This window comes from Sceloporus undulatus, chromosome 6 (genome assembly GCF_019175285.1).
Source record: "Sceloporus undulatus isolate JIND9_A2432 ecotype Alabama chromosome 6, SceUnd_v1.1, whole genome shotgun sequence".
Taxonomy (NCBI): Eukaryota; Metazoa; Chordata; class Lepidosauria; order Squamata; family Phrynosomatidae; genus Sceloporus; species Sceloporus undulatus.
The window spans coordinates 162344777-162365279 of record NC_056527.1 but is presented as its reverse complement, the minus strand read 5'-3'; the positions used below and the strand labels follow the sequence as shown (position 1 = coordinate 162365279).

The following is a 20503-nucleotide window of genomic DNA, read 5'->3' as shown; positions in this document are numbered from 1 at the left end:
CAGGAAAACTACTTTGTACTTGCTGTGGGTACAAGTGTTGCTTTCTGTGTCCTCAGGCAGGAAAATCATCATGGCACATGGCAAAGGTTTTGCAGGTCACTGGATCACCTTTCTCACTGCCCATGCCACTTCCTCCAGCATAGATGGGAATTCTCTAGGCCACCCACTCCAATTCCCTTGCTAAAGGCCCACACAAACCACCTGTTTACTGTCACTATTCAGTGGCTGTGCTTGTAGCCATCTCTTCCCAGTTGTAGTCATTTCCCCTTAAGTCACGCTGTCTGCTAAAACACACAAACAACTTCCAGGCACTTGATGCAATAGCTGTTGCTGCATGGCTTTAAACTATTTGATTATTTCCCGGATACTAATTTTCTGTTTTGCTGAGGCAACCAGCTGCTTTCTGCCTGCCTTTCTGTTCTGTACTCTGATAACTTTTCATACATTGTTCCCCTTGACAGGAGATGATTCTGATGTGTTTGGAGGTGCAAATGAAGACTTATCTCCATTCCACAGTGCAAGCACCAGACAACATTTTATCACCAGGACATACTCCCGGAAAAGACTGCTCACTTGAACTGTGGAACAAGATGCTGAGAACATTTGAACAAACTGGAAAAACTGTCTTAGACTACTCTAAAGTCAAAACAAGGCTGTTATTGTTAGCCACCACAGATCGTCTCTTCCTCATGAACTCAGAGCTAGTTTGTGCACAATTAGAAAGTTCTGCCTTCCAGACCAAGGAAAAGAGACATAGATCTGCAGTGCCAAAAGGCTGCTCTCAACACTATAGCGTTCTGAAAGAGAGAGTGGGGCCACCCCATGACCCTCTCCGTGATTGCAGCAGACAAGTATGTAAACTATGGGGAACAAATAAGAATACCACTTTTAAATGGCTTTTGTAAAATAAATTAATACGTTCTGATAAGTTGCTTGTTTTTAATGGTATTGAAGCCCTGGCTACGTTCTAGGGACTCTTCGTTTTATGTGCTAACCAGGAAGTAATTTCACATCATCTTTGTGTGTATTTTTCCTGTGTTTCATTGCAACCATGTTTTCAAAATCCACCAAGGGCTGTAAGCCATTATCGCAAAACTACTACTGTACTGCTCCCAATGGATATTTATGAGTACCAGACGAAAGCGGATAAAAACTGTAGTGTGTTGGACACAGTGTAAGGGAATATAAAATAAGCTCACTTACAAAAACTGTTCTGCTTTATTAGAAATTAACAGTATAAAAGGTAATTGAAAATATATATACAACAAACATTCCAAAGTCCGGGGGAAAGGGGGTCTGAAAATAGACTCCCATTGTACATAAGTTCTTGAAACTTGCTTTCTTCTCCAGCAAAAAGAGGCAGATATTGGGGAGAGGAAAATCCAAAACAGTTCCTAGAAAAGGCTTACTAACTTCAGGAAGACTTTAGGACCGTAGGTTAAGTAATCATGGGCTTGTCTATATTAATACATTACGTACATTTTCTCTCCCAAATTCTGAGCAAAAGCAGCTGTTTGTATTTAGAGTGGATTTTTTCTGACATCAATGATGTCACGAGAAGACAGCCCTGGCCTGTGAAGTTCCTTGTGGGATTTCAGAAGTGGAACTAGGCTTTGTGGTAGGGACACCTCCTTTGCCTGGCCTGCTCTAGGCAGGTAATCTGATGCTTTCTGTTGAAGGTCTTCCAGTACTAAGGAGTTGACACTAGACAGTGAAGAACGCCTCCAGGTGGGTGGTAATGGTGCATGAACCAAGTCCCTGAGTTCTTCCCCAGGTCTATGACTTTTCTCAGAAGCCTCCATCTGCAAACATGGCTCCGACATACCATTAATATTTATGTCATTGGCTATCCGAAGTAAATCATGTCTGTCCCCAGCTGGAAGTGCAATTCTTTCTGTACCTGTATGGGACGAATGGTATACATTAGTATGGTGCACATGTTCAAGCAAAAACAGAAGGGGAGAGTCTCAACCATAAAAACAAAGATGAAACTATTAAACAATATAAGAAAGATGAGGTTTATAGACTATATGAAGAGCTTACACCCAGTGAAGAAACACAAAGGTAATTCTATGTATCTAACAGGAAAATACCAAAATCTAAATGAACAGTGTAATAAAGAACAGAAATATGAAATGAAGTGTGTTCATATAGACTATAAACATGTTTGTTATTATATTCATCAACAGATAAAACTTTTTGTGTTTGATACAAGTGTTCAAGCAGCCATTTGCACCATATAGGTTTTCAGTTTTACTGCTTAAATGATAACTTGAGATCGGGAAAGCAGCAGACCTGAAAGAGCAATTTAAGTAAGGATCCTTAAAATCAGTTTAAGTTTAGTCCCCAATGCTTACAAAATAAATAAATGGAAATGTAGATTCTATAAAATACAGAGCAGAGTACAAAGTCTAAGTTCCACAAAACAGCTGGAGGACCAACAATTCTCCAATCAGAAGGTAATTTAGAAGGCAAGATCTCAAAGCTCTTTTCATATTTCGTCAATTTCTACAAGGCCTTTGCTTTATGCTTTTTTCTCAGTTATAGTTTTAAGAAGCTCTAACTATCCAGCCTCATTCATTTGCCCCAACCTCCTTTTTGTGTCATTCACCTGTGTCTCTGCCCACTGTTAAGTCTATTTTTCCTGTGTATTGCTAAGTCATTATAGCCACAGCTATCCTACTTTGTCTTCCAAACACAGATTAAACCATGTGAACTGCTGTATAGAATAGTCACATATGAGCCCATTCTCAGCAGCAAAGATGATGAAGGCAGAACAGCTAGAGACTTACCATCACATCTGCCTTGTCCCTGGGATTGGGTTGTGCTCAGTTTCTGGGTCAGCTCTTGGTTTACCCATTTGTATTGGGCCAATTCCTTTTCCATTGCCTTGATCCTTCCTTGATACTGAAGCCTGCTGTTTGCCTGTCCTTCTTCCATGTGCTCTGTGAGAAGAGAAAACAAAGTACATCATTCAAAGCTGGGAAAGTCTGTCCACATGAAACTTTAACAGAGGACTAATAGTTGGAACAGTAGGCCTGAACAACCTTTCTTACCCCGGCTCTGTTGGAGCAGAAGCTGAATGTTCTGCTCATGCTCTTTCTGCTGAAGGGTGAGCTGGCGGTCCATCTCTAAGCGCTGACGCTCCAGGGCTACTTCCAGCCAAAACACCATTTGCAGCTGTTCCTCCAGCTGCATTTCCAGTTCTGAAAAGGCGATGTGTTGTCTGTGCTGATCCTCCCGAAGAGTCACCACCTGGCCAAAAGAAAGGGAAAAGACCTTCTGCATGATCTCCCTGCTGCTAACACATCATCATCTCATACCAGCACTGAAGCAGTTTAAACAAATACCACCTACTGTCTCCCAAGAGTTCAGTTTGTTTATGTTCTCTAGGGAGTATAGTATGAGGGGCATTTTCACCATGGTTTTCACTCTCCCTGGGGCAATTTAGGTCCAGGAGATGACTTCTTTCTCTCTGGATATTAAAGTGGTTGCTCCAGGGCATAAAAACAGTTACAATGCCCCCAGTCCCCCAGAGGAGGTTTGTAACTCACCTTATCAAAATACTTGCAGAGCAATGCCCGGGTCTCAGAGGAAGAGAGGTAGCTCAGTTTTGCCATGAGGTTCATCTCACACTGGGAAAGGAGGCTGGCAGAGGACCGTAGGACACGTTGCCTGCAAGTGATTGACTCATTTTTGTACTCTATGGCAGCATCAAGAGCCTCAATGGCTTCATCTAACTGGAAAAGAATCCGTTCTTCCTGTATGGAGGCCAAAAAAAAAAATACTGCTCAACTGTGTAGGTTTTAATTACTATTTCTGCTTGGTGAAGGTATTCTCAACTCATTATACATCCTTATAACCCCACAATATACAGTAGTTGAGTAGGCCTCCCATTTGTAATACATTCATTTTTTGTGAGACTAATCTCCACGTATACATGTTTAGGATTTCAAGTCTGAGTATATGTAAAACCATTCCTGGATTGCAATACTTCCCAGTTCATGTGGCAGAATATACATATCAATACTATCCTGTGAAAAACAGTCCCTGGACTTAGAAAACTAGCAGGTGGGAGAGAACTGAACTACAATATTGTTGTGGTTTTTGGTGCAACTTGGCAGTCAACTGTGCAGTCCTTCATTAGCTTTCTGACTGGGTCACGTTCAAATTCACTATGGGCTCAGCTCTCACTGTAAAGCACCTTCAAAAGTGTCATACTTTACTGAAAATCATGATTTGATATCAAGAGTCACTTTTCCTCTGGAGTTTTCCCAATACAGTATAAAAACAATACAAAAAGAGCACTGGTATACTAGCTTCTAGTCTATCAGCTATGTCCAAAAGAAGAAAAGCTTTTGCCCACTAACCTCTGGAGAAAGCAAGGTGCCCTGGCGTAGCTTGTTATCTATCTCCAGCCTTTGTTTGAGCAACTGATCCTTTTCTTGCCTTAAGTTGTTGATTTCCTGCCGGATCTGTTGCTGATCATGGGCACTGCTATGGCAAAGCTGCCCGTTTTTTTGGCTAAGCTCTTTTTCCAGGTACTCCAACCGGCTTGACACTCGCAGTATGTCATCATTTAGCGCCTAAGACAAAGACAAACCACTTTAGCCTATTAACAGAGAAACCATGGGTTCAAATGCCATGCTGAACTTAGGAAGACGGCAGAATGCAGGACCCTAGACTCCTCCACCCCAAAAATGTCCACCAATACTAAAAAAACCAATGTTTGTTGTAAATAACAAAGACACACTCCTGGAAGCCTCCAGAAATGGAAAACACGGACTGCTTTTCTAGCAGGAAGGGTGGGCAAAATTGGGTAATTTCCAGGTTTGCCGGGGGGGGGGGGGGGGGAATCTTTTGGGCAAATGTGTTGCCCATCATAGGTGTGGGGTGTGTGTCAAAACTGGTTTCCAGATCTACCAAAGTTGCCCAGCCTTGCATTATGCAAACTGGACAAGAAATCCTGGCATGTTTTGCTGCTACCACCAGTAGAAGCAATCAATTAGTATTTACTAGCATGTCTGCTTGCTTACGGTGAATCACCATATTAAACATTACTCTCCAAACATGCCTTATACTAATACTTTCTACATCAAGGGTGGGCAAAGTGTGGCCCTCCAAATATTGCTGGACTGCAGTTCCTCACCACTGCTTAGGTCCGATGGGAGCTGCAGTCCAGGAACATCTGGAGTGCTGCATTTTGCTGAGTCCTGTTCTACATGAATGGATCAATTACTGTGATGTATATTCCCTCCTTGCTCGATGAAAGTGAGAATATTATTAATACTTATTAGCACATAAAATTATAAAACAAAGTAAATGGCCTGGATACAAAAGCCCACCTGACTGGAACGCAATCTCTTATTTTCAAGGCCATTCTTCTCCTGAAGGAGAGCTTCCTTTTTCGCGACAATGGCTTCCCGTTTGGTCAGCTCATCTTCCAGTTCATCCAAGGCACGGCGCTGCTCAAGGATTTTATCCATCTCAAGGTCCAACCACTTCTTCTGCTCCTCAATTTTCTGGTTAAAAGCAGATTAGAGAGTTTGAATCATGTTTATGTATGAATTATTTGTCTCCTGTGTTAGCCATTCAAACAACATTGAACTCACAACCTTGTGGCTGCAATATAGGCATTTAACCTACACTTGTGGCTGCAGGGGAGGCGTTTAGCCACTGCTCCACCAGGGCTCCTTTCTCCTTATTTCTTTGAATGTTATCCAGATTTGGGGTATTTGAAGCTGGAAGGCAAAGGATGCACTGCCATTTACCTGCTGTTGCTCCAGACTGATCATGGAGTCGTTGCTCCCACTCCTACGCTTCCTCTGGAACGCTGCTATCTCCTCAGTCTTGATGCGAAGAATCTTCTGATGCTGTTCATGCTTTAGCTCCAATTCCTGGAGGAGCAGAGAAATGTTACATGGATAAAATTATGTTTATTTAAAGGATTTTGGATATCATGCTTCTTGAGAGTGCATACCTTTCTCCTCCCACTAAGCTTCATCCCACTCACACCATCTCTTCAATGTTTTAAAGGAATGCAGGCTAATATCGCAATCCATTTCTGTCAATAGGGAGACTTTTGGGGACCAGTGAGTCATCCCCCTTAGTGTGTCACTTAGTATGGCCCACCACTTCCTGCAACCCCCTGCTGACATCCCTGCTAGACTCACAACTTCTCCCCGATTCTTTGCTTAGCATAGCACAAAAATTACAGTACTAACAAGAAGACACAGATGAAAGGGCAAAGGAAGTCAGACTGATAGTGGGGACAAGTTGAACATTCAAGACACTAATTAAATTACTTTGAAACCCAAGTGCCTCTACCTTGACACGATGCTGCCCTTTGTGCATCTCTGTTTCCAGCCGCCGCTTCTGCTCCACCTCTTCCCGCAGCCTCCTCTGTAGTTGCCCCTGGTGTTGTCGCATCAGCTGCACATTTCTCTCTAGTTCTTGCAGCCGCTTCTCATTTTGAGCAGAGAGAGAGACCAACTTCTCAGTCGCTTGCTTCTTCTCTTGCAGAATCTATTTCAGGACAAAAGACTGAGGTCATCAGTCTGGATCCTGGACCTTCCCACTCAGCCTTCAAAAATCAAGATTTCTCCCAATGAGCTGTGGAAGTCATTTTCAGGGCTCACCTTCACTTTGCTCTGAGCAGCTGCCACTTTGCTACGATACTCCTGGAGCTTCCGCTTCTCTGCAGGATCTCGGGTATCCCTCCCCTCCAGTTCCTGAAGCTGCCTCTGACTATCATTTAGCTCTACTCGCACTTGTTCAGCCTCTTGCTCCAAATCATGGATCTTCTGGCAATATTGCTTATTCATGGTCTGAGCATGCTTGCCTGAAAAACACAGACACCTACATCACCGTGGAAGGCTTTATGGAATAAGCAGCATCTGAATTATTTTTCTTCTTGCGATTAAAAAAAAGTACAAAAATAGCCCATGAGAGTTACACCATCCTTCTTCCATCAACAATTTTTTTAAAAAAAAGGAAGAGGGAAAGGAGGACGGAGAGAAACAAATGCTGATGGGAAATGTGGAACTACATAGATCTCTCTACAACTGGGACTGGTAGCTTCAGTAGGTCTAGGAACAATTCTATACTCTGGGATAACTACAAGATACAGCCCACCACTGAACTTTGAAAGCAAACTGCTACAAGATATTAAAATCAAGCAAAATGCTTGCTTTAAATGGCTTTCCCCTAATTGCAGACATTCAGTTTCAGAGGCCCTTGAAAATCCCTGCTTTGATGGGATGAAAGCAGCTCATGAGCAGCCTACAACTGCTCTAGAGCTATTAACTCTATAGCTCCCCTTCTTTATGTGTTATGCTGTTCTATACCTGTCTTGACAAGTTCCACAATCAGGTCTTCCTTCATGCGGATGTTGATAGCCAGCTCACGGATCTTCTGATGAGCCTGAAGTAGCCTCCACTCTGAATCCTTGCCTTCTCCAAGACTGCCCAGCTGTTGTCTCCTACAGTCTTCTAGGATACAAAAAGGAAATTTAAAAGTGTTCCAGGCAAGCTACTGTTCTCCAATGGAACAGAAGGCACTGAGGCAGTTCAGTGTATAACTTAGCATGCATTCCACCACCAAGTCTTCTCCCATCTTAAAATACAACTGTGTTCCTTTCAAATGTATGACATAGCCTTCTTCAAACTGGTATCCTCCACATGTATTGGGTTCCCAGCAGCCATGCGGGTAGGAGCTGATGGGATTTACAGTACAATACATCCTAAGAGCACTGGATCAAGGAAGATTGCCATAATGCAATGCTCCATCTTGGCTGTATTTGTCAAAACCACAGAACAGTATCCTGGACTTCAAGCATGAGACATGATCTATAACCTAATAAATGCAATCTATAATCTATTCCTCATTAATAAGATATACACTTCTCCTTTTAATGCAAATGTTCAAGAGGGGTTACAGTAAGTATGGTGATGTAAGCTAATAGAGGTTCAAAGAACATCAAATGTGTCCAATAAAAACCTAGAGTGGGAGAAACCTCTCCCAGTTCAATTCCTGCCCAACTCAAGAAATGAAGATTTTTGCTGGTGTTTGACCTTCCGGAACCTGAGAGGTACATCCATTAACTACTAGCTCTTATTCTTCTAGCAAGTTCAACATATCTCTCTTTGCTTTTCACACACACACAAAACCGAACAGATAGAGCAGCAAAGAGGAGAATTATGGCACATTTTCAGGGCTGAAACAAGGCTGTCCACTGTCCACCCTCTGAATACTTTCCCCCCAAGCAAGCCAGGCAGGTTCCTGAGAAAGAAGGCCCTTTAGATAAATAAACATGGTCCAGGTTTTCTAACACATGGGAGCTAAAAATCAGTGAATTTCACTGTAAACAAAATTGGGGACACTGAAGATTTTGGATGCAATTATGGCACAACCTTATACATTGAAGAAGTAAATGAATGGAGGAAAATCATAGTATCACAGATGAAATGCTGTGACAATGTAGCACCATTTGGCTCCTCAATCATTCTAGAAGCAGTTGGTGAAGTGTTAGGCTCTCTCGCCTCCACTATGTCGACCCATCCACCAAGAGAGGAGCAGTGTACATGTGCGTATATCTGCATGTCTATATGTACTTGGAGGAAAGAAACCTCTTTTAGGTGTATGCAATGATACATCACCCAACTGCAGAAAAGACGGTTCAAGAGCAATATGATGGGCAGAGATACAATGGAGGCTTTCAATTTTGGCAGACTTATTTTTTGTAGGTGCATTTTTTTAAAGCTATATTAAGTAGTTATGTTTCTCACAAATGTCACCTTTATTCCCCTTTGCTCAACAACCAAGAGTTGCTTGGGTTTCTATTATTATTGTCCTGGAATTCTGAAAGGGACATAAGGCTCTCTGAAAATCTTTACGGGAACATGTTTTCCCCATGCCTTTGGTGAAAAGAAGAGGAGTCTTGACCTACCTCTTGGTAGTTCTAGAGGCTCCTGCTGGATGAGTGCCAGATTGCTCCATTTTCTACTCTTTTTGTTAGAGACATCCTCCTTTCTCCAGCTGTAGACCCCATTTCTAGAATGGACCAAAATGTTCACTTTAAAAAGACCAGACATCAATCAGTTAGAAAATAAGATGATGCAGCTCATTCAGTGCTTGTGGGAATTGACTAAAGATGAACAACAGAAAAGTTCTTGGGACCCTTGAACATTATATCCATAAGGCTTGTACAATGAATGTGGTAATGAAGGATGGATGCACAATTCCTGTGAATTTAGCCCAAAGAAAGGGTAACGTGAACTTTCTTTTCATTCCATTAAGCTCATCATTTAATATAAGAGATGAAGCAACATACCATGAATAGCACAGAAGTTTTCTTGTATACTACTATGTCCTCTGTATCAGAGGTGAGTTTCCACTTCCTCATCTACACTAGTCTCATCACATCTATTGGTCTGTCCAGCCAACCACATTCCCCTATATTGTAAAATACAGTTCACTGATAATATTTACTCCCACTTTTGCTCCCAGACTACCAGAAAGCAAACAAGTTCTCTTGGTTCCAGACATTCCAGTTCTGGCCACTATTACAAGGAAGATGCTAGATGGCAGAAATGTAAGATGCTTTTATCATAAGTGACCTGGGGTCAAAGATATGGGACAGGGGGATCATCCCCCTGGAATTACAAAGACATGAATCATATATGAAGTGGCCATATACTAAATCAGACTGTTAATAAATATCATGAGGAACTCTTAGGATAAAGTCTTTCCCAGCATGGCCAAGAACCTTTAACCAAGGGCAAGGGAGAAGACTGAATCTGGAACATGATGCCTAAAAGGAAGGGGATCTTTCATTCTTATCCCAGCCTCTTAATTCACCTGCAGCAGTGAAGGGACTGCTTCTCACACTTTTCCTCCTCCTCAACAGATGGTTCTATCAGCTGCTCTGAAGGCTTGTCTAGCTTCAGTTTGTTAGTCTCTAAGCTGTACACCAAGCCTTGAGTGCGACTTTGATAGTACTCCAACAAGTCCTTCCCTTTGTGAACTGTGGCAGCACAGAGCTATTTGAAAGAAGAAAAGGAAATTTACATGTCAAAGACCACAGGTGAACCAAAGTTTTGGCTGAATCTTGAAATTTCATGTCCTCTGAAAGGTAAGCAGTTTTTATCACTATCTTTCCCTGACAACCCATACCTGGATGTGTGACTATCATAATCTGTTTTCTTTTATGCAGAGCTATGAAGTCAAGAGTTACAGTCAGAAACAATTTTGGGGAGTTGGTAGAACACAATTCTAGGTTCAAAAATAAAAACTTATTAATAGTAAATATATAATTATATTGTAAATATAATTAGCACACAAAACAGAAGCACTTTTTAAAAAGAGATTAAGAAAATGCAGATCCCTGCCACCTCCAGTTTACTTAAGCTATTGAAAAGAATGAGGGTGCAGTGGGGGGAATAAGAAGGCCAATCTCAGAAAAAGAAAACTCTCAAAGACAGACACAGGAAAACTGACAAACCTTGCTGTGGTTATTATGTGCAAGCCTAAAGCAGGGGTGGGACCGAGCAGGATCCACAGGGGCTGTATGAGGCCTTTGGCCAAGCTGCACCAGGAAAACATTCTGCAACAATTCAGGTACACCCGCGTGTGGCATCTCCATCTGCAGACACTTACGTAGTTCACAAATGACATCTTCTTGTTCCTGCAATTTAGCACTCTGGGAGAAAAATCAAGATGGATGTGACTGTAGAAGCCTGGTCCTCTTGTAAGCTTACTGCTGACTTTTCTGGTACCCACCCCAGTACTATGTTGGGCAAGAACATCAATTCCACAGTTGTAGCAAGCCAAGGCAAAACCCTAATATGTTGGACAAGCTATGCTTCTCATGACAAATTATGAACCATAGAGTCAAACTGAGAAGATGGGCAATTTCTACTCCTGATGCAACAGTGGAATAAGGAAAATAAATTAAAACCAAAAGGGGGTAACAGGATCTACAGTTCCTTTCTCTGAAGATTAGTAGACAGTGTGACAATGAGAGAAAGTCTGTCAATATGCACAGGTGGTACCTGCTGTTTGTACTGCTCCATGGCATCCTCAAGGGCAGCCAAGAAATCCTGATTCTCTTCCTCTAAACGCTCCACTTGCCTCTCCAACCTCAGCACTTGCTCATCTCGTACTGAGTCAGGCACTTTTATGTGATCTCCCTGCTCCTGCTAAAAAGAAGGGAGAAGATGAGCTCCTTGTATGCATGTCCAAATGCAATTTTTGCTTTTCTCCCCATAAAAATAAAGGGAAACAGTACACCCTTTTGATCCTAGCCATGACACTTTGCATAGCTACTAGCAGTCCATGCTCAGCAGAGACCAGCTATCCTCTGCTCTATTGGTAAAAGCCAGCTATGATTACAGCCTCTATGGAAACATCCCCAGAAATCACACTGGGGCTGTCTTTAGAACCCATCTGATCTGGAAAAAGTATAAACATGTGTACAAGTTACAAATACTTTTCTACAATATGTAGTTCCAAAGGCTACCCCCCCCCCCCCCCCCCCCCCGCCCCGATCAACTATGGATTAAATAAATACATACACAAACATCAAGCTTAACAGATTGTAACCAAGAAATACAACTCCTTCTCCTCATGTATAGCTGGTGCTCTGCTTTAAAGAAGTCATCAAATAAAATCATAGAATCATACACTTGGAAGAGACCACAAGGGCCATCCAGTCCAACCCCTTGCCATGCAGGAACACACACTCAAAGCACCCCCGACAGATGGCCATCCAGCCTCTGTTTAAAAACTTCCAAAGGAGACTCCTCCATACTCCAGGGGAGTGTGTTCCACTGTCAAACAGCTCTTACTGTCAGGAAGTTCCTCCTAAATCCAATATATCTAAGGGCTCAACATTCTATAGTTTAAGCAAGCTGTTTCTTTGCCTGCAAAAGGTAGGGCCTTTATTTGCTTTATGTTTCTATAACCCTGGGATAAACCCACTATGGCAAATAGAGAAACTACACAAAATTAGTGTCCTTGAAATACACTGGGAACGATATATCAGGGATTGAATTACTACAGCCACAGACGCCAGATGCAGATGGACTGAACCTTAGGTCTTTTGCATGCAACACACATGTACCACCAGTAAGTTATGTTGCCCTTTATCAACAAAACTGACTCAAATATTTCAAGGGTTTGGTTCTCATTCTTCTATAACTGACTGCATAAAGAAGCCCTAATCATATGAGCAGTGGATAACCTCTGAATAAAAATCTCCTTGACAGATGTTTCCTGACAAAGACCCTGAGGTGCAAATGCTTGCTCTAAGAATCCCCAACTCCTGGAAGGAAACAAACCTTTTCTAGTACCTGAGGCTTGGTCATCTTGGAACTTGGCACTTTGTGCTTCTGATCTTCTGTTGAACTGCTTTCAATGCCACTATCTAACCCAGAAGCTGAGCTCAGTTCACTCCTCTCACTTTCCACAGCACATAACCACTCTTTCACCCGCAGGATCTGATCCACAGTCAAGTTGCCTTCCCCTTGCAATTCCATCAAGAGCTGGTATGCAGCATCAGTACAAGTCCTATAGCGACTGCATTCAGCATGCAAGCGAGCAGCACTATCTTGCCAGTTCTGCTTGACTGCACCATCAGATCGGTTGATAATCCGGGTCTCAGAACGGTGCCGCTGTTCTAGTGCTCTCTGCAGGCTCTTTATCCGCAGCTGAAGCTCCTCCACTTGCTCCGTCTCCTTACGGCAGTTCACCACTGCCCTGTTCTTGATATTCTGAGCACGGTTGGCATAATTCAGTGTGTTCAAGCTCTCATCAAAGTCACAGGAAGAGGGACTGATGCAGGCAATCATTACAGTCTTAGCATTCCCACCTAGTGAATCTTTCAGGATCCTAAGAAATACCAAAATGAAAAAACTGTCACATGGCTTCACTAGCAGGGATAAATAGTAAAAATAATGAAGTGATACATTGGATACTTTAGAGTCTTTCTTGACTGTGGGAGAGGAAGACATACAACAATGGGTAAAGTCTCATGGCCTACCTAGGCCAGGCAGAGGTTACACGATGCTTAGATTTCCCCCCCCCCCTCCAAATATTGTAAGGATACACAGCCCCTTCCACTAGTTATCTTACAGCCAGCACAGAATCGAAAGATAGGAGTGGAAACAAGAAAGGAAAAGAGACTCCCAACATATCCTAGGGGTGGGAAGGTGACTATACCCTAACTGGAAATGACCCACACCAGCAATTGAGGCAGGTCAGAACGGTATTCACCACCTTTACTGAGTAGTCATGGTTGGTTAACATGTTCTACTCAATCTCCAGGTGTGGTGCTTAAGCTGGTTAGGGTGGCGAACCTGGTCCTGCATCAGCATCTCTTGGCAGACAAGAAGGGGCATGGAACCTAACATTAAGTGCACTGTTTTGGAAAAATAGTCCATACTGTTGTCACTAAGATCATGTTTGTCTTTTCCCTCCAAATCTTCCTCATCACCTTGGATGGTATCGCCAGGGGAAGGAAGGCACAAAGAAGCCCCAGTGGCCATGGTAGAAAGAGAGCATCCATGCCTTCAGCTCCTTCTGACTGGCTATCAACCTCTTCACCTTGAAATTTACTGGAGAAGCAAAGGTGAATCTTTTTATAATCATCTGGAAAACATCAAGGTGCAGGGGCTACTCCAGCTAACATGTCCTATTCTGAGCAAGGCAGGAACAAGACTGGCTTTCTAGGTTTAGCTACCCCCAGCTGGGGATGTGTAGTGCTCAGAGGAATATACTAACAAATAAACACACTGTCAAGCAGATTTCTATTTTAAAAACCTTTTGTTTCTCAATTACAAGCACAAGTGATGACGACAAAATGTGGTAGGTTGTCCTGGCCAATGGTCTCATGTAGATTCTTTAGTGAAATAAAATATAAAACTGGTGGAGGTTGCACTAATTAGCCCTTGCAATCCCTTCCAAACCTATGATTCTTATGAAAGTCTTTCCTATATAGCAACAAAAGTTTTTACTTTTACTGGGTGGGCAACTATCACTAAAAGACAGACAAATGGCCCACAGGCAATTTAGTGTCACCAAAAGCACATGAATTCTCCTTGACTTTGAACAACAGTCTGCCTGAAAAGCAACCTTCAGAATCAACAAACATGCAGCAAATCAGGAGTACAGAAAGGGATCAAGAAATTAGTGTTAGTGAGACCAACCACTCTAACAGGCCAAACAAGGCAATGAAAACATGAACAAAATTGCTCAAGTGAGAAAATGTGCCCTAGTTCAAGCTTCTGATATTATTATTATTATTATTATTATTATTATTATTATTATTATTATTATTTATGGACAATAAAAAAGACTAACCTGGTAATTTTGGAATCCCGGTAAGGAATGTGACTGCCTTTCCTGCGAGGGTCACCCAATGCGCTGATTACGTTACCCAATGACAGCAGTCCACTATTGATCTGGATGCTTTCCTTGAGTCTCTCCCCAGTGTTTCCTGTCTTCACCACTCGTTCAGAGCCTGCTAGGTCAACAAAGTGAAATTTGGAGGCAAGAACCTGGCCAGAAGCTGGAACTAAGACCTTTTCTTGAAGGGTGGGGTGAGTGAGGCGCCCGACACTACGCCGCTGCTCCATTGTCACAGTGAAGATGGAGTGTGAGCGACTTGACTTTTTGTTGATGTGGGTGGGCCCTGTATGCTTGGCCATATTCCCCATTTCCAGAAGGCTCAGAACTTCATCCAACCCCTCCACTTCAGTTTCCTTCACCCCATGCAGCACTGTAACAGAAGCACAAAGATTGCTAAGGAACAGCTTGCACTCAAAACAGTTTCATAAAATGATCAGGGAGCAGCACAAGGTCTCAGAGACATGGTATCAAAAATCTATCTTTGCCACTCATTTAGTCTTAAGCAAATAAGATTCACATCCTTGACCCTTAAAAGCACCAAATCCTGTCTGGTCTTGGAAGGTAAGCAGGGTCAGCCCTTGTTAGTACTTGGATGGTGCTAGAGGCTATATTTCAGAGCAAGGAACTGGTAAAACCACCTCTGAGTCTTCTTTGCCTAAGAAACCCCCATGAAATTTAGGAGGTCACCATAAGTTTCCAGGTGACTTGAAGGTACACATGAGCACACACACATAATTTGGGAACAGCAGGAATCTAACTCATGAGTTTCTTTAAAAGGTGCAGTAAAGTAAGAAATCTGCAAATGAATGGTGAACTGTGGTGAAACCCCATCACTAATGGCAAGAATATCTTCCCAGTTTCTCAGCTTAACTACAAATAGTAGAATCTCACATTGGATGTTATTCTGTTTTTCCTTCGGGGGTTTTTTAGTGTCAAATTGCACCTTGCATATATACAGGGTCATCTTTATACCTTTTTCAGGACTCTGTTCCTGGGCCTTTCAATTGCCTACACACAGATATTTTAATTGTTTTTTTCTCTCCTGGTATAGAGATGGAGGGAACTATTAAACATATAGGAAGAAAAACATTAGCATCCAATGTCAGTAGAAGGTCATATTGAGCCTTTGAACAATGTCTGCAAAAAAATCATTTGCTGGATTTTCCAGTTCCCAGATTTGATTTGGGCTGTATCTAAAGTACATATTAACGGTGGACCATTCCAAGCCAATGCTAAAGCTGCTTTCACAATTCAGAATTAATCAGATAAATCACTTGGTAAGCCAAATCAAGTCGTTTCATGAAGGGTACACACACCCTGACATTTAATATTTAACACCAACTTATTAGGTTGGCCACCTGCAACTGGGTTATCTTTGGATAATAAGCCAATTCTGGCTCACTTTTCACAACCAGTGGTTTCATGCATACTACCCAGTTACCTATGCTTGACTCCTCCAGCCAGCAGGAGTAGATAAACTAATCAGAAACCAACTAGGAAGCAAAAGCTTCCTGGTACAACTGAACCCATACTCCTGATTTGTTCCTTCCCAGGCTATGAAGCTAAAAAATTATGGAAATGAGAGAAAGGCTTTTCTTTTACCAATATTGCCTTTGTCATCTTCCCGAATCTGTATGTCTTTGCTGGCAGTCTCCACCTGCAGCAGGTCTCGGAACTCTTCCTTGTAGACTTCCAGATAAGAGACGCGGACCGTATAGTCAAGCAAGTCATTTTCATCAATGAGTTTGAAGGCTTCAGCCATGGCTCTTGGAATTATGCCCTGTTCATCTTCACTGATGGACGCTGAAAGGAAGGAAGGAAACCACCAATTACAAGATTCAGGAAGGCTCAGTTTTAATACTGGAAAGAGACTATGATATAGGAGGATTGTTTATATTTAACAGAATTGACTAAAGAGTCAACTTTGTTGAAGTTTCTACACAAATTTGAAATCGAAAGGTTAAAACATGTTCCATAGATTTAGGGGATCTTTCCATCACTCCTGGATCTCCTGGATAAACCAAAATCAGTCACATCCCAGCATGGTTGAACAAACTCTATTGTGAAGCCCTCAACTATCTCAAGAAAGGAACTGAAAAATGATTCCCTCCTGATCCAAGACTGTATAGAAGCCTTGCAAAAGAAAGTTAAGAAATGTAAGTAGTTGGGAAAGTATCTGACTAATTCAATCCACGGTCCAAAACACACTGCAGAAATAATCCAGTTTGAGATGGCTTGTGTTTTGTGTTTAGTAACACAAGGACTTGCGGGAAAGGAAAGGACTGACTTCCCAAAGTATACCCCTCTTTTCTTTAGTTGCCTGGGACAAGATAATCTATTACCACAAGCTTTTGGGAAGCCTAAGGAACAGATGATTTTCACAAGACATTTGAAATGGCTTCACAGTGTTTGAGAAATTTTCCTTTCACTTCCTTATATTCCAACCCTGATTCAGAATTAAATGACCCATACTGGTAAAAGACATTCCCCATATGTTTGGAGGCACAGAGGTCCTTTTATTGCTTACAGATTTTCAGATTCTTCTTGTTACTCTGTCAAACCAATATGCATATTGACTATGTTAATAATATATCATTTACAATTTAAAAATTTAACATTTTCTTAAAACGCAGGGAAAACATGTTTGTTTTGTGAATGTTGGCTTGATCTTCCAACAAGAAGCATTTCAAAAACTTCAAAGCAGAAACATTTTGTCTCTCTGAACCCAACCCAATGTCTGGATTTAACTATCCTAATTTGCTATTAAAGTTAAGAAGATTACATACACACTGATGCTTTTGAAGGAGTGAGAATTCAGACCATCATATGCCATATATACTCAACTATAAGTCAACCTCATAGATTGAGAGTAGGTTTGGGGGCCAACATTATGGGTTTTGATATGGCCCTTGGATAAGTCGAGGGTAAAACTCTTAGGGTCATGCAGCAAAGGATGAAGCAAAGGAAAACAATGCCAAAGATCTACAAAATTATGGCAGGCATAACTGTTTTGGCTCAGACTAAAGGCTGGATGGAAGAGAGAGTGCTTCCAGGACAGATTCCACTCCTACCTTTCACCAGGAATGGTCCCCTTTTTAATAAGAGTTAAAGTGTAGTATTTTTTGAACACTGACCCATAGATAAGTTGATCTAGATTTTTGGGATCAATTTTTTGTACTAAAATTTCTAGACGTATACACGAGTATATAGTAAATACAAGAGGTAGAAGGAACTCACAGACGCTTGCTTCTCCAATGGTGTAGGTCTTGCCTGAGCCTGTCTGTCCATAGGCAAACACAGTAACATTGAAGCCTTCAAAAAAGGCCTCTACTAGTGGTTGCACACAAGCAGCATACACAGACTCCTGGTCTGAAGATTCAGTGAAGACGGTGTCAAAATGGAAATGGCGGTTGTGTCCTAGAGTCACTTCATTAGCCTCTGGGTCCCCTCTTAGACAAGTCTGGTGCCCATGTAGTCGCTCCTTGGGCAGCAAAGGTCGAATGCGCACGGCCACCTTGACAGGAGTCTCCTCCACAGATGGCTGGGACTTGGCTTTCTGACCCATGGTTTAAAGAGAAACACAGCTTGAAGCATCAGGACAGCCATAAACCAAGCAGGGTTGCCATTTCTCTGCCTGTCATGGTATGGAAAAAGGAAAGGCCATGTTAGAATAGTTAATATAATCTCACTATACATAAACACACAGAGGAAAGCCAACTGGAATCAAAGTGCAAAACAGTCAAAGCCAAACTAGCCACATTTGCATGTTAACATTAAGGCATGTGAACACAGTTTATTACTTGAGTCACAAATTATCATTCAAATGGTCGAAACACAAATTGCAGTTTGCTTTCCCCCATTTCTGATCTGTCACATCCTATTCCAAGAAAAGTAACTGGGAGAACAAGCCAGGGACAAATTGTTTTTGCTACTTCAGATGTTTACAGCAAATCATTGTTTGAACATGTTAGTTTGTAAGTCAGCAACAAATCACAGCATCTACTCGTAGTGTGCACATAGCTAATAAAGCATGGTTTGTTTGAAAGACGGGTTCAAAACCAAAAACAAGCCAGAATCCAACAAATGGCAACTTGGCTTACTGTTAGGCATGAACTCAAACATTACACTTTTATTTATGGGATTTGATCTCCGCTAAAAATTCTGTGATAAGTAACTCCTGTTGCATGACGCAAAGGCAATAACTATATGGCAGTGGGTGGAAGAAGAGAAGTAGTATGAATATTTGAATGCATAAGCAGAAAGAGCACCAGTCCTGTTTATTTCATTATGATATCTAATACTTGCCCATAGGGAATCATTGGAGAATATTTCCCCATATCATTGGAGAATATTGTATTTGCCAATAGAGAATCATAGGAGAAAACCTGCCCATAGAGAACCACTGGAGAATACTTGCCCATAGGGAATCATTGGAGAATGATTGCTCATAGAGAATTATTGCAGGATACTTGCCCATAGGGAATCATAGAATACTTGCCCAATGTTTTCCCATATTCTCCTATTCTCCAACCCTTTGCCATGCAGGAACTCTGCCTAGAATCGCATTGGCCTTTTTAGCTGCTGCATCACACCACTGTTCAACAACCGGTGGTCTCCTAGGACTCCTAAATCCTTTTCTGTCCCCCATTTTATAATCTGTGCATTTCATATTCTATGCCTAAATGCAATAGCTGGGAAAGGTACAATTGGGGGGAGCAACAAAGAGGGGGGGAAGAGATCAGTCTCCTCCAAATCCAGCCCCTGAAAGGGTTAGAGAAAAGGCTGCATCACACGGGGAGATAACTCGGTTTGGTAGCCTTTAACTTGTTGTCTGGCTCTTTGCTCTGGAATCTGGAGTTGAGTTTGTTGTGGGGGCCCACACAAACTCCAATCCCAGATTCAGAGCAAGAGCCAGACAAGCTAAAGCGCTACCAAACCGGGTTATCTCCCCAGATGCAACCTAGGACCCAGGCTCAGAGGGCATTGTTGCCAGCCCTCTGCATATGCTCAGAGGCACTCTCCCCCACCTTGGGTTTTGGGTTTGATCTCACCTCCTTCTGCCTGAAGCCCTGCTGCCTCTGGGGCTGGAAAATGGCGTCGAGGGGGAAACAACTCCGCCTTCCCTCCCCCTCTGTCCTGCCTCCCAAAATGGAGGAGGAAGGAGGAGGGAAGATGGAGGAGGATGCCTCATTCCTGAGGGCAGGCTTTCGGCTTTCATTGTAGAGGGAGGAATCATTGAAACACTTGTGGCTGAAGAAATAAACCGCTTTGACATCGCTTTAACTGCCATGGCTCCAGGCCAGTAGGGAATTCTGGGAACTGAGTTTGTTAAAAAGGGGGGGCGTCAAACCGATTGTTTTGGTCTGCTGCCCCCCCAACAAACTACCCTTCCCAGAATCCCCCTGAATTCTGGGAAGCTGTGGTAGCAGAGCAAACCAATCCGGTTACTGCCCTTCCCAGAATGCCCTAGACTGGAACCCTGGCAATTAAAGGGGGTGTCAAACAGGACCCAGGCTGGGGGATTCTGGAAAGGGTAGTTTGTTGGGGCAACAGAGCAAGACAATCCGGTTTGACATTCCTTTTAACAAGCTGCCCTTCCCAGAATTCCCTAGCCTGGAGCCATTGCAAACCGGACCAAGGCTGGGGAATTCTGGGAAGGGTATTTTTGGTAAAGGGGTAACAAACCAGATTATGTTACTCTGGGGCCACAGAAAGCTACCCTTCCCAGAATCCCCCAGCCTTGGTCTGGTTTAACACCCCTTTTAATTGCCAGGGCTCCAAGCTAGGGCATTCTGGGAAGGGTAGTTTGTTGGGGCACCAGAGCAAAACAATCCGGTTTGACACCCCTTTAACTGCCATGGCTCCAGGCTAGGGCATTCTGGGAAGAGTAGTTTGTTAAAGAGGTGTCATACTGGTTTGTTTTGCTCTAGTGCTCCAAGAAATAACCCTTCCCAGAATTCCCCAGCCTGGATCCCTGGCCATTAAAGGGGTGTCTGTAAAGAAAGAAACTAAACACAAAAGTAACTCTTTGCATGTAACAATCAGTGCCAAGTTCTTATGATATATATGGAAAGTCTAGGAGAACATCTATCTATGG

At 42.5% G+C, this 20503-nt stretch overlaps 2 protein-coding genes across 7 annotated transcripts in view; one reads left to right on the top strand and one right to left on the bottom strand.

Moving 5' to 3' along the window:
• TICRR (TOPBP1 interacting checkpoint and replication regulator) overlaps positions 1 to 1208 on the top strand; it is a 38184-nt gene extending 36976 nt beyond the window's left edge. For both annotated transcript variants that reach the window (XM_042472380.1, XM_042472378.1), the window contains exon 23: positions 462 to 1208. In XM_042472380.1, coding sequence (XP_042328314.1) covers positions 462 to 577 — 116 coding nt within the window. In that variant the 3' untranslated portion in view covers positions 578 to 1208. The remainder of the gene's footprint in view (positions 1 to 461) is intronic.
• On the bottom strand, positions 1200 to 19593 carry KIF7 (kinesin family member 7). 5 transcript variants are annotated; one of them, XM_042472381.1, is made up of 19 exons: positions 19458 to 19593; positions 17644 to 18040; positions 16009 to 16209; positions 14359 to 14776; positions 12339 to 12888; positions 11052 to 11198; positions 10502 to 10699; positions 9859 to 10040; positions 8948 to 9051; positions 7347 to 7490; positions 6639 to 6841; positions 6328 to 6525; positions 5772 to 5897; positions 5346 to 5522; positions 4371 to 4586; positions 3555 to 3761; positions 3057 to 3255; positions 2793 to 2945; positions 1200 to 1900 (listed from the first exon to the last, which is right to left on the bottom strand). In XM_042472381.1, exons 2-19 carry the CDS (start codon positions 17969 to 17971, stop codon positions 1521 to 1523), a joined length of 4131 nt encoding a protein of 1376 aa, XP_042328315.1. In that variant the 5' UTR covers positions 17972 to 18040; positions 19458 to 19593; the 3' UTR covers positions 1200 to 1520. The 5 variants fall into 5 exon arrangements, with proteins under 5 accessions (XP_042328315.1, XP_042328317.1, XP_042328316.1 ...); XM_042472383.1 differs by having other exon boundaries at positions 7347 to 7487; XM_042472382.1 differs by having other exon boundaries at positions 11052 to 11195.
• Positions 19594 to 20503: the final 910 nt, after the last annotated feature.